At 39.5% G+C, this 18,277-nt stretch overlaps 1 protein-coding gene across 1 annotated transcript in view; it reads left to right on the top strand.

Moving 5' to 3' along the window:
• Positions 1–18,277, top strand: part of grin2aa (glutamate receptor, ionotropic, N-methyl D-aspartate 2A, a) — a 162,935-nt gene that overhangs the window by 108,489 nt on the left and 36,169 nt on the right. Inside the window, exons 4-5 of the mRNA XM_063471516.1 lie at positions 1,193–1,621; positions 13,661–13,775. Of these exons, the coding sequence (XP_063327586.1) occupies positions 1,193–1,621; positions 13,661–13,775 (544 nt within the window). The remainder of the gene's footprint in view (positions 1–1,192; positions 1,622–13,660; positions 13,776–18,277) is intronic.

The following is an 18,277-nucleotide window of genomic DNA, read 5'->3' as shown; positions in this document are numbered from 1 at the left end:
ACCGATGCATAACTAAAGAGCATCCTGAAGAACACCCCCCCCCCCCAAAAAAAAAATTGATGTGACTATCAACTTCTATTTACTGTTTACTAATAATACAGCATTCAGCAGCATGTACTGTCTTTTTCCTTGGGTGTGTATGTGTGTACTTGTCTGCATGTGGATCATTTTCTCTCTATTAGCTTTGTCATCTGGGACAAGTAACCTGTCATCACTTTGAAAAGCAAGAAGAGGCCAGGAAGTCCCAAATCACTCTCATGTTACACCACCTGTCCATTGAAGGGTCCTACACAATGGTTAACTGCCATCTTTGCCCTATCGTGTGTCACACTTTGTATTCCTCACTCTCTCTTGTGTATGTGTGTGTTTTTGTGCGTGTGTGTGTGTGTGTGTGAATGCGAGCATCATTCCCTAATCCTCACTCTGCCTGTTCGTAACTGCTGTCAACTTGTGATACCGCAGAAAACCGCCAGTTTATCGCACATTATGTTCTTTAATTGCGATCATAAGTGCCATTTCCCTCTGTTTCTGCTGGTCTTTCGCCGCATGTACTGGGACCTTCTGATTATTATTACTCGTGACATTATGAGAAAGAGCAGCCAGTCCCACTGGATGAGAGAGATGCTCTATAAATTCATAATCTTTTTTAATGAGCACTTGCTATTTCTCACTCTGACCACTTTAGCTAACTGGCTACTGAATTACAAGAAAAAAAAATCTTTGGAAATTTTACATGATTGCTTTCCTTTGCTGCAGTTTCGACACTCTATAAAGTATCAGCCTCATGATTGCGCTGTAGCAAATCAATATGTATTACCCTTTTTTGTGTAAAAGGTGACAGAAGCTGCATTATGTTTTGATCACTTCACTGTTATGTTATCGCCAGTGTCACCAATTAGCCCAATGGCCACATGCGTATCAGGGCGGTGTTTTTTCACCTTGTCCTTTAACTGTGTGTAGGCTGGAACCAGCTGAGAATCATTACTGGACCAGCTTCATTCAATTTATTGTGCTTAATGTGCTCTCCCTCTGACAATAAGCACTTTACATCTATTAGAATTCACGTCGCACTTAACAGTGATATTAATTATAATGGATAATTGTAACTGCCCTTGCCAGCACCTGAGCAAAGTTAATAGTCTATTAGTTAAATATTAACATTTCACTCCTCTTCTCGTTATCCTTGCTTTAGTTTTGTGGGTTGGGACCTGCAGAATATCATCACTCTGGATGCCGTGGAGGAAGACAGCCGTTCTCAGATCATGCTGAAGAAGGTCCAGTCTCCAGTGGTCCTGCTGTACTGCTCCAAAGATGAGGCGGTGTACATCCTGGAGGAGGCTCGCTCTCTGGGCCTCACCGGATTCGGATACATCTGGATTGTGCCATCACTCACCACCGGCAACCCAGAAATAACTCCAGATGCGTTCCCATCGGGAATGATCTCGGTGTCGTACGATGACTGGGACTACCCGCTGGAGGCCCGTGTTCGCGACGGTATAGGCATCATAACGTCAGCGGCAGCAGCCATGTTGGACGAGTATGGCGACATCCCTGAAGCCAAGACGTCCTGTTACGGCCAGATGGAGAAGACAACCAAGCTGCCTCCCAGTGCACTTCATAAGTAAGCAAAGTGTTTATTTCTTTGTTGTTGTTCTTTTGTCTCTAATGATTATTAATAAATAAAGTACGTGTGCGTCTGAGGAGCACTAATAGAACAGAAAGAGGAGCATAATAATATTGGTGTTTTTTGATTTGTGTAATTTAAAAGCATCCGAGTTAGCATGCGCGATTTTATATGGATGACTCTTTCCCTCCAACTTCTGTTTTCACCCTTATCCTCGCTAATTAGAGAGAAGCTTTCACCGAGTCGCTGCTGAAGATTGCCATTCGAGAAAAGATGCAATTATTGGATACGAGAGCAAGGGATGGAGAGATAGAGGAAGAAGCACGGAGGAAGTGTAGGAGTTAAAAACAGAGAGGAAGGGGGGAATAAAAAGAGGTGAATGGAAGTCGAGAGGGGAGCTTGTGATGTAGGCAGTAAAAAAAAAACAGGGGCAGGGAAGAAATCGAGACTGGGGGGAACAGCGGGAGGCCGCTACAAATGAGTGCTCTCCAAAATTGAAGAGCTCCTTGATGAGTCCTTCTGTTCTTTTCTCATTTATTCCACCATCTCTCATTCACTCTCTTCTACTCCCCTTCTCATGAGCTCAACCCCGCAGCAGCCAGTGGGAGATGGTGCAGGTCTTGCCAGCTCTGTCTGGCTTTCCATCTGGCAGAGGAAGAAGAGACACACACAGTCGCGCAACCTGTGTTTACATCCCAATATTGTAATTTGTTTTTAAGATAATGATGTGTGAAATTAAAATTTGCATGTCTAAATGGTAAAACTTGATTCTACGACGTATTTCCAGGGAGGAAAAATCTCGCCTGTATGTGTCTACTGTTACTTATCTTGCAACTAAAACGGTTAGTCTGGGGAGCGATTTAGAAACAATTTAGCTACACATGAAGCCGTATGGATGTGTTTGATATTTAGCAGTGTGAAGAACATTTTGCCAAACACAGTAAATCAATATAATATTTCATCTGATGTAAGTGATCCAGCGTTTGTGTCGACACAGAAATCATGCCGCTGCTCTTTATCTTGGACAAACTCTTAAAACCCAACAAGAATAAGAATTTTTAGAAACAGCTGATTTAACCATCATGTCTTTATGTGCTGATGATGGCATTGGAGCAAAAGTTTGGATATTTGGCTTTGACATGGCAGAATCTCAGAGAAGGAAGGTTGCATGGCTTAGTGCAAAAACAGAATAAGGAAAAGAGCCCAGCAGCTGCTCAGCTGTAACATGGTGATGTTTTTTTTTCCTTCGTGTAACATCAGCTTTTAGAATTAAAGTTCCAGTTTTCTTTCTCTGCTGGGATAATACTGGTTTAGTGCTTTGAGTTTGAAGTCTGAGATTTTTTTTATTCCCTTTGGTCAGTTCACTCTGCCATATGCCATTTTAATTGGCTCTTTGTGGCTAGGTCACAGCAGAGCTTTCTTCTCTGCGCACCTACATCTCTACCAGCTTTTCATCATTATTGATGATGTTTCTGTCTGAATCTTCCCACACCTTCCAAATGCCACCCCAAATTTCATCTGGAGCCATAACAACCCCACCTGCCTAACGGCTTAACACAAACTTTCCAAAGTCGCAGAGGTAACAGGGTAGTTACTGGTGCTGACTGGCACCAATTAACGAGCTCCCGCTCAAAACAGCGGTCATTTGCAGAAGGAGTCATTAAAGTAGGACGGATTGCATCTTAACTTACAACCTGATCTATGTCTCATTTTGTCTGGAAATACAGACGCACCAAACAGAATCACCAAACATCAAGAGCCAGCTGACGTTGTTCCCAGCGTGCTCTGCTGCCTAAGGTTGTTACCCAGGTGATCAGTGTTCACAGATGGCACTGTAGTGGGTGAGAGAACTCAGCCAATAGGGCTTTGAGGCCAGAACAAGAGAAAACACGATTGGTTAAGGGTAGGTCAGGGCGATGGCAAGTGTGGGTTGTTGGACCATCATCAGCTGTCAGGGAAGACATGAAGACACGGTCAGCACACAGACATGCAAGTACACAGATGCACGCACAGAGAGGTGAGCAGATGGGATGTAAGCGCAAATATACAGTATGTGGGACATATTGCAGTATTTTCCTTTAGGCACAGTATTTATCCCAGTCTTTCAGGAGGTGTGTTTTTGTAAGCAAGATGTCAATAATGGTATTATTATCTTATGAGCATCTGGCTATTGTTCAGCTTGAGATTTATTGTTTGTTTGCTTGAGCACCTCTCAGACTCCACTGTGGTTTGTCACAACAATTAGATTTAAAGCAGATGCTCCTTCCAGCCCTAAGTGTGCCAGAAACCATTTCATAATTGAAAGTAACTTGTTTTGATGGGAATATTATTAATAGTTATTGCTGAATTTACAAAAAATAAAAAAATATCCGTCACTCAGTGGCTACTACTATAGCACGCTGCCTACTACAGTGTGGGCCTTTAGTGAAGTTTTACCTCAGTCACTTTGTTCGTGTCAGCCGTGATGATAAATCCACTGTGACATATCCAAGATGAATATGGTGTGCCAAGTAATAAAAAATAAAATTAAATAAAAACAGGAGACAAATGACCAACTAAGAGCGCTGGCCAGCGCAGCAATCAGACCGAGTGACAACCTGTACTCCATATAAAATACGGCGCGTGCACATGTGCTTGTGCGCGTGCACGTGCGTGTTAGAAACAAGAGAAATATCCCCCCTTAAGAGAATGTTCTGTCATGACAGATTTACAGTGTGCTGCTCACCTTCCTGTGGAGAACAGTGTGCCTTAAAAGACTTTAGCACTTATTTATCAGTGTGTTAGTGTGTGTGTGTGTGTGTGTGTGTGGAAAAGGCGTGGTGCCGGTAGTTTGTTCTGACAGGTAATTTCAGTGTCTAGCCGTGATATATGGGGGTCAAAATTCAGAAAACACTTTTTTTTCGCAGATGCACATTACACACACAAACTTAGTCCTGGGGCAGCTGTCATTTCAACGGTGCAAAGACAAACGCGTGCTCAACAGCGCTACACAATGCGATTTTTTTGTAACCTGTCCTTTCTGGCATTTTTCTGTACGACACTTACAGACACATAAAATGAGGCATTTTTTCTTAAAATATGTACATTTTCATAATTATAAATCTGAGAACTGGATAAAAACTGGTTTAAAAGGTTTTGGTTTTGAATATTGAATATTTCTTAATCACTCTATACATATTCCAAAATAAAACAAAAAAAACCCCAACATTTTTTAAAAACACTTTCCAGACATTTAAATTCAGGAACAAACAAGTAAATTTATGTCCTTCAGATATCCTTGGGGTTTTTTTTACATGCAAAAAATGCAACATCACTGACTACCTTGGACATTTTATCTATTTATTTAGTTTTTTTAGGATTTAGTTTAATATTTGCACTCATTTGCGTAAATGTCCACTAGGAGAACTATTTTAAAATAACGTCAGTGTGCATGGAAAAACTGGCAACAGAAAAAATGGTTTTGCCTGTAGTTCTTCTTCATGTGTGCTGTACAAAACCGTTTAGTGTATTTATCATTTTAGAGCGTTGGAGATCTAACATGTTTTTTTGTCTTTTTAGAGAATGGAGACCGTCATGCCCCAGAGTCTCAACATGCCTGTCAATCCACGGCTCATACATAATACATTACCGCATAATCACTTGCTAACGACACCTATGGGCGTTTGTGTATTAATAAATGTAAATGTAAATGTTTGCAGGTCCCTTGTGGGATGTGAAATGCACCAAGTGATCTCAGAACTAATCGTGTATTTAGGGGTAAGATTCCTAAACACTGAGTAAAACACTACAGTGGATTTGATTCTATAATGAAACTGCTCTTATACTATTACTGTATAAGCAGGCAAAACATTAAAAAAAAGAAACCTCTTTTATTTAGTCAGCTATTCTAGTGAATTCACACTACGTAAAAAAAAATGAATCTAGTTGAATTTGTTCCTCAAAAAAGCTGTTGTTACTACATTTACATGCGGATGATTTATAGGTATAATTAAGCATTTTCACATTCACAAAAAAGGCTGTTTTAGGCCTCACACCACTGTTATCAGCTTTCAAATAGGCAAATAAACCTTCACACAAAGGTAGAAGATGTATGTCTGTGTGTGAGTACAGTGGTTATGGCTTAAACATTGATGGTGTGAGGTGACTATGAAGCGTCTCTCCATTTCGAATCTAAAACAACAGACTGATTGTAGGTCAAGTGCCTGATACTTCAAATGAAGTGTTCATTAGGCAGCGGTGGGTGTGCACTTTAAACGAGCTGTGAGAAAATCAGTTTTCCAACAGGCTGATCGTGGAGCTCAGATAGTTATCATCTTTTTCTGTTTTTGTTTTGGAGAATTAAAACGAACAGTATAGTCGTCCCAACTTTCAACATTAAAGAAGTACTTAAAGCTGAGGACATAAAAGAGGTTTTAAGTTTAACTTTTAACTGAAAGGCTAATCGACTTAGCTTCTGCTAATGATGTCGACAACTGCCCTGTCGTTTGTTGCTCTAAGAAATGTGAATGTTTCCTTGGCACTGAATTTTTTAAATGTTTTAGATGTTTTCACATATTTTAACCAGACATCTGGTTTCTTCTTTGTAGAGCAGAAGAGTTGTTTGACACAAGGAACAAAATCAGTTTTATTTACTACCCACGTTTTTCAGTTGCTCATTCACACAACTCTCAGCCAATCACGTGGCATACTCCTTACATTTTCAAATTAGGCTCATTACTTTTGGTTTAACACATTTGGGGGAAGTTATTATTATATCGTCACTGCGAGCCTTCAAACATCAAACTAATTGAGCCTGAACAGTAACACATGAAATGCAGTCATGTTCATGTATTTATCACCAGAGGATTAGGTTCAGTTAGCTTTTTTACTGGAGTAAAGAAGTTGAATCAGTACCCAAACTTTTACTTGACTATTGTTTTAATGCTAGTACCTGTACTTCTACGTAAGTACAGAATGTCTATCTTTAGCCAACTCAGGTTGTTGATGCTAGATGGGCTGGTCTGATTATTTCAGAAACTGCTGGTCTGCTGGGACTTTCCTGCACAACCATCTCTAGAGTTTACTGAGAATGGTCCAAAAAAGAAAAAATATCCAGTCAGCAGCAGATCTCTGGGGGAAAACACCCTCTTAGTGCCAGAGGTCAGAGGTGAGGAGCCAGACTTCCTTGAGCTGATAAAAAGGAACTCAAATAACAAAAAAGTAACTTAAATAATCATGTGTCACAACCAAGGATGCAGAAGAGCATCTCTAAATGCACAGCACACGAAACTTTGAAGCAGCTGGGCTGTAGCAGCAGCTACACCGGATGCTGCTAGTATATGAACACGTATATTTTGTTTTGTGGAGCAAAAGAAACCATTTCATGATGCAGGTATTATTGTTTACATTATAATATTATTTTATGCCACCTAAACTCATGCAGCCGAAATTCACACACATACAAACCCATCTTGGCACAAGGGAGTGGATGCTATATAGCATGTACTTCCCCTCCTGTAGCTATTCTTCATGTCAGACTTAACACCTGCCACCTGAGGCTGAGTGTGTGTTTTCAAATGACTACCCACCCTTGGGTCCTTTTAAAAGCCCTCAATCATCAGCCCTTATCTTTTTTTCAGATTTCCTCCGCTGTCTCTCACAGGGCATAGCTCTTGTGTGTGCACTTCACAGGTCATAAGTACCCTGACAGTATACATCCTTGCTCTGACTAGAATAGAATAGAATAGAATTCAACTTTATTGTCATTGCACATGCACAGGTACAGGGCAACGAAATGCAGTTTGCATCCATCCAGAAGTGCTTTAGCCGTGATATAGATATATTACAATATATATTAGCAATAATATAGATATGTAAGTATATTACAGAAATGGGTCTATTATGGTATGTTATAATGTACACGGTATGAAGTATGTTATGAATATTCTATAACTATAAGTATGTACAGGCTGTAGTGAGTACAAGCTATGTACAGGCTATGAACAGGATATAAATATGAAATAAAAAAAACTATACAGAAATATGAGATATACAGCTATACAGAAATGTGAACTATGCAAGTTATAAACAGTTGTAGGATTAAAATTATTGTATGTACAGAATGATTATTTACACAGAACTATACAGTAGTGCAGTTAAGATAAGTGAGGTATGTGGATAATTTCTGCAGAGGCTATATAAAGTGCTAGTGGTTGTGAGTGGTGGTTCAGTCCATGTTATTATTGTGTGTTTGAGGGTACGGTTGTCCATTGTGTGTGTGTGTAGGTGGTTGTGGGTGTGTGTATGTTCAGTCCATGAGTTTAACGTGGGCCAGATGTCAGGAGGCAGAGTTCAGGAGTCTGACAGCTGTAGGAAAGAAACTGTTCCGGTACCTGGTGGTCTTAGTCCGGAGGCTCCTGTAGCGCCTCCCAGAGGGCAGGAGGGTGAAGAGTCTATGTGATGGGTGACTGGGGTCTTTGATGATTTTCCCAGCCCTTTTCAGACACCGCTTCCTGGTCCCTGTCTCTATCTTGAACACGTTCAGTATTTTATAGTTCATCATACCATCTTTGTATAGTCTACTTGTTCCTGTATTAAAGCTAAAATAGATAAAAGGTAATGTCTTATCACACAGGAGACAATCCAGAACCACTCAAAATACATTTTTTTTTGAGTGTTTGAGTCTTTGTCAAGAGAACTTTGGCAGTTCAGGGCACAGTGCTGTCATCAGAAAATCCAGACGACCTGGACGGTGGGCTTGGAAGAATGCTACCATTTTACTTAGAACGTTGTTGTTGTTGTTGTTAATGGTGACACAGTTAATGTTCTTTTTCTCCCTGATTAACCAAACGGTTAAGAAAAACAGCAGTAGGAGTGTTGAGAATATTAAACACTTGCAGCTTTAATGCAGTGTGTGCTCTTATTTTTCTCTTGCAGAGTACTTGTAGTCTTGTTAACTCTGCTGCAGTAACAGCAGAAAAAAACACCCTCACCTCCACTCATGACAACACCCCTCCATTCCAAAAGAAGCTTAAAAGTAACTCTATACATTTTTCATGAGAGTCTATCAAGGGTTACTCCTCTTCCTCTCTCTTAGTTCTCTGATAATGATTTCCCTCAGTCTCATATTTAAAGTCTTTTTTTTTTTGAGGAGTGGGAGTTGGGGGGGATTGCATCATGTCTGCTGTTTCTCTACTTCCTCACCCTATTCTGCCCCCTTTGGCCAGGTAATTGCCTGTGTTCCTGAGCGTTTGCAGGGATGTTTACTCTGGGGGAGGGGGGGTTGTTGAGGGTCATTTTGCAGCATACACACTTCAGTCTGTGTCCGTATCCTAGCAACGCACTATCAGGTCCACCTGTTCGATGGCCGTCAGCCCAAATATACTTGCAAACATACACACACAATCCAGTCCTTCCTTCTTTTCATCCTGTTTAGCATGTTCATATTTGTCTATATATAACATAACAGCCTGGCTAATTTGACATATGACTCTTACAGGAGATCCACACACACAGCTATTGTGTCTTGCTTTTTTTAATTGCTATCATTAGAGGTTCAGAGTTATGATGAAGCGCTGACACATCACGTTTAAACCAGCCTACAATATTCCCAGTAAAAAGCTTTTATGAGAATCACAAAAATGACCTTCATTTTAGCTTCACCCTTAAGAGAAAGTTTTGCTGGGGTAGAGGAGCCATTCTTTAAACATGTGAGAGTGCTTCCTTTTTTTTCCACACAGATGGTTTCAAAGTGTAGAATGGACTGGTATCTAAAAAAAGCAGCCTGGGCTCTGGTACTGCTCCCAGCACCTCATTCTCTCCTGGTAGTCGCGCATAATTGGGTCGAGCGCAGCACTGCGTGTCCAATCAAATGGCTTAATACTACTCACCTGGTTGCTTGCAGGCCAATCAGATAATTTTAATCACAAAGCCCACTCAATCCCCTTATCTCTGGCTGATTTCATCTGGGCATTGAGTTGTGTTTGTGTGCGTGCATGCGTGCGCACGCGCGTGTGTCATCAGCAGCAATTTAAGGGGGCATGTTGGTATCAGGAAATGTCACCACCAAAGCACAGATATTAAACTACCTCTTCACAATTACTTTTGTCATCCTTGTGACTTATTGATTTTTTTTCTTAGTTGCTAGCCTCTGAAATAGATTAGTGTAGTAGTGAGTACATAAATAATAAAAATCTATTTAATTAACTAAAAGCTAAGCTGTAAATTGGCAGTCACAGTCATATCTGGCAGATTATGTGGTGGTTGCTGTTATCTGCAGCATGAAAGCTGCATGGTGGAGGCCTCCTGATACTACATGAGCTTAGATGTCTTGAGCAGCAAGTCCCTGGTTCAATTACTGGCTTGCTGAACCGTCTTCTTGCTTCTTCCCCATATTTTCTGTCACTCCCCTGATAGCTGATGTCTAATAGTCCATAAAGTAATAAATGCTTTTCTTTTTTTGTTTTGTTTTGTTTTTCGTTGTTTTGATTTTTTTTTTTTTTACATAAAATAGGCATTGCACAAGATTTTATGTAAATAAAAAAAGACATTGTTTAACACTAGAATTTTAAACTCAGAAAATAAGTGCCATATTTGAGCTAATGGGAAAAATTGAAATGTATTATTCTTTTTTATTTTTTATAAAGACAAAAAAAATGACAATACTTTACCCTATATTTTGACAGGAGTTGGTAAGATAGATTTCCACTTCATCCTGGGACTTCCTGGGCAAACATACAGGCACAAATAATTATGTTATCCTGTTAAATTAACTCTTTTAACCTCCATCCATGTTGTTTAACTAAATTAATTGCAGTTCTTTGAAAAAATGAAAACTTAGTACAAAATTAAATCAGCAGGGTACTGCTTCACTTTTACATTTCGATGCATTCCAGTTAATTAAAACTTCTTTAATTAAATAAGGTGTTTAAATGAGGTGTGGATGGACTTGGTGTGTCCTAGAAGCTAAACATAAAGTCTTTAACTTTGCTCATTGTAGCTTAGTGACAGATGTGAATAAAAGCGATAACGTATCTTCTGTCTAGTGAGTTAACCATTTTCCAGAAACCTCGATTACTCACCGTGTGTACTGGAAACAATCCTTGGTGATTGTTTTGGTGGTTTCAAGTGTGTCTTAGTGAACTGGATGGATGAGATTAAAATTTGATAAACTGCATCCCTCTACTAATGTTACAGATCAATAGGACTGATCATGTTTGTCGCCTAGCAACAACATTAACTTAAATTATTTTATTATTAACATACCTCCTACATTATTGGTAACATAATAGACAGGTAATTTAGCTGTCAGATAATTGTTAACACCCATCCATTAACCTATCTTCCATTTATCCAAACAGATCTGAGATTGACAACAGTCAACACAACAATGCTAACCACTGCGCCGCCATGCTGCCTATATTTCAGTGGCTAATGTTAACGTGCCCCTCAGACAGCTTAATATTTGTTACAAATGTTGGTACTACAACCCAAAATTAGTGACCGAGCCCATAGGAAGTCTTTTTGCAATGACACCTCATATCATCTCGGTGCCTTCAGAGGTTTTAATGCAGGTTTTTAGGCACTTCTGGATTGGCTTCATTTTTCTGACCCAGAAGCTGCATCTGTGTTTTACACTCCCTATCTGCAAAGGTGTTAACCGGACGGAGCAAATACGTCACCGCTGGTGTCGATACTATTGCAAATCTGTAGCTAATCCAACAATTCAGTTGAACCTAAATAAATAAACAATCACTTTCCAATAAAAGATTGTAAAATAAACAGTTTTACACATGCAGGTTGTTAAAATGATTTCTTCATTTATTTATTTTTTGGTCCAACTCACACAAATACTTGTTTTAATAGTTTTCTGGCCATTTTTACCCTTCAGCACGTCCCTGTACAATGCCCTACACAGTTTGAAAGAGCTCACCTGCAGCAATCCACTGTGAGTTTTCAACGACACATCAAGTGGGTCCGTGCTCCATTTAGGAGTTCTTTCACCCGCCTGGCCCCCCAGAATGGAATAAAGGTGAAAGAAAAGAGCAGCCATCTCTGTCGTGTTGTACCAGAGCGCTGACAGAAGGAGTGAGGGAGACAGAGTGAGGAAGGACAGCCATGATTAATGTAGAGGCTATGTGGACCCAAGAATATCTTCCCACTGCCCTCCATCTTAGCTAATGTGACCTGCCATATAGGTCACTCATTACAGTGTATGCGTACGTGTGTGGTGTGTTAGAATGGACCGACTAAGGCTTTAGGTGCTATAATTTCTCACTTTTTCTTTACTATCTATCTCCCTACTCATATATCTCTATTTATACATATATATATATATATATATATATATATATATATATATATATATATATATATATATATATATATATATATATATATATATATATATATATATTAACTGAGCCAACCCTGGTAGAAGAGAGTAACTAAACTCTTTGTAGCTGAACTAAATAATGCCCAGCCATCTGCACTAATAGATGCATCTACTTAGCTGAGGAAGAAGATTGTGGCCAAACTCAAGGCAGCCACACAACCGAGGGCACGACTTCCTCTTTCTCACCACAGGAAATGCTTGCAAATGTGAACACACCTCTACTCAACATGCCCACTACCAGTATCACTAAAAGCAATGATCTCATATATGCCACTGCCACAGAAATCTAAGAAACACTTGGGTACAAAATTACAAATACATATAGAGAAAGCCCCCCCGTGTGGAAAAGAAGGCTGTAACGGAAATCAGGGAGATCTGGAATGATGTTTGTGCACTAACAAGAAGGTTTTGTGAGAGACAGACAAGAGCTCTCTAGGGTGTACTCTCAGCTACAAAGGAACCATACTATGATAGCAGACACAGACAAATCTGACACTGAGCAATCCTGGAAGACAATCTTAGAGAATGAGATCGCACAGAGCACCAACACCAAGTGGATGGTGCACCTAAGAGCAGACCACAGCAATCTCCCAGACACAACCACCTCTGGATGATATTAAGGTATATGCTGGGAGAGAGCGAGACTTCATTGATGCACCTCACCAGGCTCTACAGTGAGGACATCAGGCTGTTAAATGAACTGGAATAACATCCCAATGTGGGGAAAGAGACTTTATTGGAGGCTTTGCAAAGGTGCCTTGGAGACAGTCCAGTATATAGTACCAAGATGGAAGCTGGAACAGCATAAACCGAGAGACACTACCAAGTGGCTGGGATAGCGTACAAGAACATCTGTGCCACATATGGATTAGAACTCCCCAATTCCCGATGGGAGACACCACTGAAGGTAGTTGAGAACAACAAGGCTAAGGTCCTGTGGGATTTTGAGTTCCAGAAAGACAAGCAGCTGCTGGCCAACCAACCAGACATAGTGGTGGTTGAAAAGGAGCAGAAGATGTAGCAGCCCCGGCAGACAGCAACATTACAAAGAAGGAGCACAAGGAAATAGAGAAGGGCCAGGGGTTGAGGGAACAACTGGAGCAAAAGTGGAGGTCAAAAGTGGAGCTTTAGGAGCTGTAAACCAGAGAGTGGCTTCAGCAGATTCCAGGCACAACATCAGAGATCTCTATTTAAAAGAGTGCAGTCCTGGGAAAAGCTAAGATACTGCACACAACCCTCAAATTCCCGGGACACCAAGTTTGAGGAACACGCACACATACAGTCCCGCCATACATAACTATATATATATATATATATAGTTATATATATAGTTATATATATATATATGGTTCTCATTTATGCTTCGACTGTTCAGTTTCTTTAGTTCTAAAATACAATCATAATCCAGTCCATAATGATCAAATGTGACTTTATAACTTTCACTACAAGAGCCTGAATATTGCAAAGGTAATAATAATAATAGTAGATTGTAAATGGAATATTTCACATGCTAATGTAATTCAATTTCCTTTTCTCTTTTTCTCACAAAATCACTCATTTCATTTCTTTTGTTAATAACTGGTTTTTCTCATAACCCCCCCTCCCCATCTCTTTGACCACCCTTCGCCCCACTATATCTCATCCTCTGCTCCTTTCATTCTCAGATACATGATGAATGTGACGTGGGATGGCAGAGACTTGTCCTTCACAGAAGACGGCTACCAGGAAAACCCAAAGCTGGTGGTCATTGTTCTTAACAAGGAGAGAGAGTGGGAGAAGGTAGGATCTATATCTAAAGAATCCTGCACTGAAAAGCTTTCACTTCTTTGAAAAAGAATATGAGTTTGGAGGGAAAAAAATGTCTCTAGGGACATTTTAGCGGTGCTCCAGAAGCCAGGCAGCCAGCCCGATTCCTTATTTAATAACCACCATAGTTTTCAGCTTTGCTAAGCATTTTAATATGATAAACTTGCATTAGGTAACACAGTGCGCCATCAGATTGTCATGGTTGCTGAAAACAGGTAGTCTTGATTTATAATGATTTGTTCCACATGTTCAATAAATATGCATGTCTTTAATAAAATAAGGACATTTCCAATTGTCCTTATTTTTTCCTTGACTAAAAGCTTAAAAGGTCATTATTAAAAGAAGAAGCAGCTTGTTTTTGTTGCTCCCCTGTTTGTGGAAGGGTCACAACAGTGGATGGATCCAAATATTGGATTTGGCAGATTTTTATATCAGAGTCCTTCTAGGAGTTTGTACCTGTTTTGGGTCTCAAACTCGGGATCTTTGGCAAACGTGTTAATTGCTTTACTAAAGTCACTCAGTAGGACTTAAATCAAAATGAAAGAAAATGACATTCAACCACCTTCTTTGACTTAGAGGTCACCGCTGAGACATGCAACACGAAAACAAAACCAGCAACGAGCACAGTATTGAAAATGCCACCTCTGTGTCATCATACAGCACTCAGTTGATCAATGAGCTCATTTACTGAGGAGGTTATGGATTGCTGTAACTGGTTAATGTTAGGTGGCTTCTATAAAGAATGGCCACTATGAAAGGCTGAGCATTCGTGCCATTTTAATGGACTTTAAATGGCAGTCATGTATCTTTATACCTACATCTGACTCCCTGGTACTTACTTAAATACCTCATATTTAATGCCCCCATAGCTCATATGTTAGAATGGGTGAGACTGAGAGGACAAGTTTGGGAGAAGGACAGGAAACAAGAGAGGAATTGGAGGGAATTGTAAAGGGAAGATGGATAATTTTGTGTTTTATGGTCATTTTCTTTTCTTTGCATTGATTTGATTTTGTCACTCCCTGTGCATGTGTCTCCTCACACTCTTCATTCTCCTCTTTACGGCTGTTCGCCACCTTTGATCTTCTTTCCCTTCTTCTTTACCTCATCTGTCCTCTTCCATCTTCTCTTACCTCCCCTCCTTTCCTTTCATCACCAGTTCAGATCATTTGTAGACTCTGGTGTTGTTTTTCTCCCCTCTGATAGGGCCTCAAAACACAGCTGAGACCTCTGATACCGGAGGGTGGCGCGGGTTCACGTGCATGCACGTGTGTATTTTGACTCGTCAACACTGGCTACTGACAGAAATACTTTTCGGGAGACTCGTGCAGCAACGAATGCAATTGTTATTCAAGTCAGACCCATGCGTATATGTGTGTGTCTGTGACTTACAGTTTGCAGTTCAGTTTGCCGCAATCTGCAGAGTCTCCACCCGATCTTTGAGACTAGCTGTTTCATATTTCATATCTACACACACACAAACACACATGCATGCATGCAAAAGACCTTTTGTTGATGTGCAGAGGAGAGGCAGAGTGTGGTGTTTTTAATACAGAGCCTGGGAAATTGATCAGCACCACATGGTACTGTGGTTCAGAGAAAGCGACAGAAAGCAAGAGACACACAGAGACCCAAAGTGGAAACATAATTGGGAGCTTCTCTCTTTCTTTCTCTTTCTGTCTCCCTCTCTTTCTCACACACACACACGCACTTTCTCTTTCTGGTGCTGCTGTCCCACCCATGCGCCAGAAAGCAGCGGCACACAGAGAGAGACCTGCGATGATCAAGAGGTAAAAATTCAGTAACTGCACTAAAATATGGATATGCACTAAAAATATAAAATGTGTCCCCCTGAGGCACAGGAGAGACAGGGAGAGGAGTGCTGTATGGAACGGTATCAAGACGAACAAGAGATAGAGACAGATGGGAGGGAATATCGAGAGCAAATGATCGCAAGAAAAGGAGACCCAAAGAGAGAGAAAGAGAAAAGGAAAGAAGCAAAAGGAGGAGAGGAAAGGTATAAATGAGCCACCAGCATGTGTATGAGTTCCCTTTTTTGAGCACACCTGCTCCTCGCTGCAGCGCACACCCACATTGGTTAGATGATGTGTCTTTTCCTTTTTTTTTCTTTAAGTTTAGAGAAGAGCTACCTTTAAAGTCATTGCACCTGTGTGGTTAGATGTGCGTGTGGTGTTTGGGTTTATTTATTTACTAAGGGTTATGTAACTATATGTGAATAACTATTTAATTCAAATGAAGCACATTTTGCAGGAAGTCATGGGGGTATATTTGCCTAGATAATGAGGATGGAGCCTATATGGAGTTTTTGGGGGGAGCTTTAGACAAAGAAAAAACAAAGTCTTGGTTTAATAAAATGGTTCCAATTTTTCAACTAATCAGTTTGTCCTAAGGGAAAAAAATAAATAAATTAAAAAAGTGTACTCGGTGCAGTTTACCCACTAGCAATATTAGGCTAAATTAATTACAAGTAAAACATAAAAGCTAGTGTTTTCTGCATATTAAGTAATCTTAAACTGGTTCTTTTATTCTGAAATGATATCAACAAACTTGGAACCAACCAGAAAGGACTTGCCATATTCATATACAGTAATACAGTTTGTGTAGTACTGTCTTGTGTCACCCCTCATTTTGCTTCCAAGGAGCCAGACTTGGATCATGTGATCTCGAGCAATCCAGTTGTTAAGTGATGATGTATTAACCCTGCTTCCAGGTCCAAACTACGCTGCGTTAATTAAGGCTGTTGTCGTTTTAGCATGTTTTAATGCTTTGTATCTTTTTCTATTTAATCTAAACGAGCCCCTAAAAATAGTCAGTGATCACTGTCGGCCTCTCTGGGTTTTTATTACGACTATTCAAAGCTCTTTAAGGTTTTTAAAACCTTATGATGTAACTACAGCCTATCAGCGAACAGTTTGCCAGACAAGAAATATTTGAATGGGACAGAAAAGAATCACTCTGAGGCTAAAAAAGATTTGAAAGGGTACATGGACATTCTTTGGACATTTGCTGTTTCTTCTCTCATTTTCAGTCCAGTCCTTGTACCTGATCAATTTGAGAGGAGTTGTGTGTTTGTGTTTTTGTTGATTTATGAATAATTCAAGCATGAAAAGCCACCTAATTCAAGGGATGAACGAGAGCTGTGTCTAAAGAGCTTATATGTTATTATTTGGTATCAGCACATTTATTCTTCATCATAGTTTGAACTCTTAGGCAACTGTCTTGTAATTTCTTTAAGTAGTCTTCAGGAATGATCCTCCAGGCTTATTAAAGGACACTCAAAGCTCTTCTTTAGGTGATCCTACACTGCTTCAATAATGTTTATGTCCAGTCTCTGAGGAGGTATTTTCGGCATATTCTTCTGCATATCCCGAACACCACTGCTTGAAACAAAGCCCAAATGATGACACTACCTCCACTATGCTTTATAGATGGCTGTAGATACTCAGTGTTTTGTGCCTGTCACTGTTGTTCTCCACTTCTCCAGTTTCTTCCAAATTTATTTATGTATTTAATTTTTAATTGTTATTTTTACGAACAAGGCACACTAATTGTTCTTTAAGAATCACCTTGTTGGTGTAAAAATACTACTTAATGCCTGTCCAACTGTGTTATCTTTGACATTCATGGACTCAACTAAATAAATGACAAATTATTTGCTTTTGTGACAGGCTGCAAGTAACAAAGTGCCTAAAGGTAAAATGTAAAATTCTTTATGTAGACACAAAATTGGTTCATCCCTGGAGTTAGGTGCCTTTACTTGAATAATTCATAGGGCAAAAACAAAAGCACATTGTTCTGAAAATGGTCAAGTAAAAAGTCTGGACTGAAAATGAGTGGAAAAAAAACTTTGAAAGACTTGAAAAGTCTGGAGAACTGTTGGTCTAGAGCACTTGAAAAATGTCAAGAAAGTCTGGCCCCTTGAATACTAGTGTATAACTTTATAATTGCTTCATAACTAGTTTAACACATATAAGTAACGCGATTCATCACAGGGCGTTAAAATATTTATTTCACTTAATATGAATTTGAAAAAATGTCTAAAACACAACATCTATAAAGAGATCTTTTACATTTCATTCTATAAATATGAATCTGAATTTATAACCTTATTACTCTTGCTAAGCAGGTTCTTTGTGAATGACTTTCACTCTTTCATGTTCTGCCTGATGCGATTTGATCAAATAAAACTAGGCATTCATCACAAATTAGCTAAAATCACAGTAAGTAGAACATTTAAATAATTAAAGTTACCATTTACTAGTTACATTTTGTCCTAATAATTTAATTTTGAAACATTTAAAGTCTAAAAATATTAACTGCTTCAAACTACTGTTCATTAAACAGATGCTACAAATGTCCATGTCATTCCCAGGTTTAACAAGGAAACATAATCCTTACTACATATCCAAATCTAGATCCATGCACCTCTTATTTGACCAAAATATATTACATTT

This window comes from Pelmatolapia mariae, linkage group LG4 (genome assembly GCF_036321145.2).
Source record: "Pelmatolapia mariae isolate MD_Pm_ZW linkage group LG4, Pm_UMD_F_2, whole genome shotgun sequence".
Taxonomy (NCBI): domain Eukaryota; kingdom Metazoa; phylum Chordata; class Actinopteri; order Cichliformes; family Cichlidae; genus Pelmatolapia; species Pelmatolapia mariae.
Note: the sequence above shows the minus strand (reverse complement) of the source record. Positions and strands in the feature narration are given on the sequence as shown.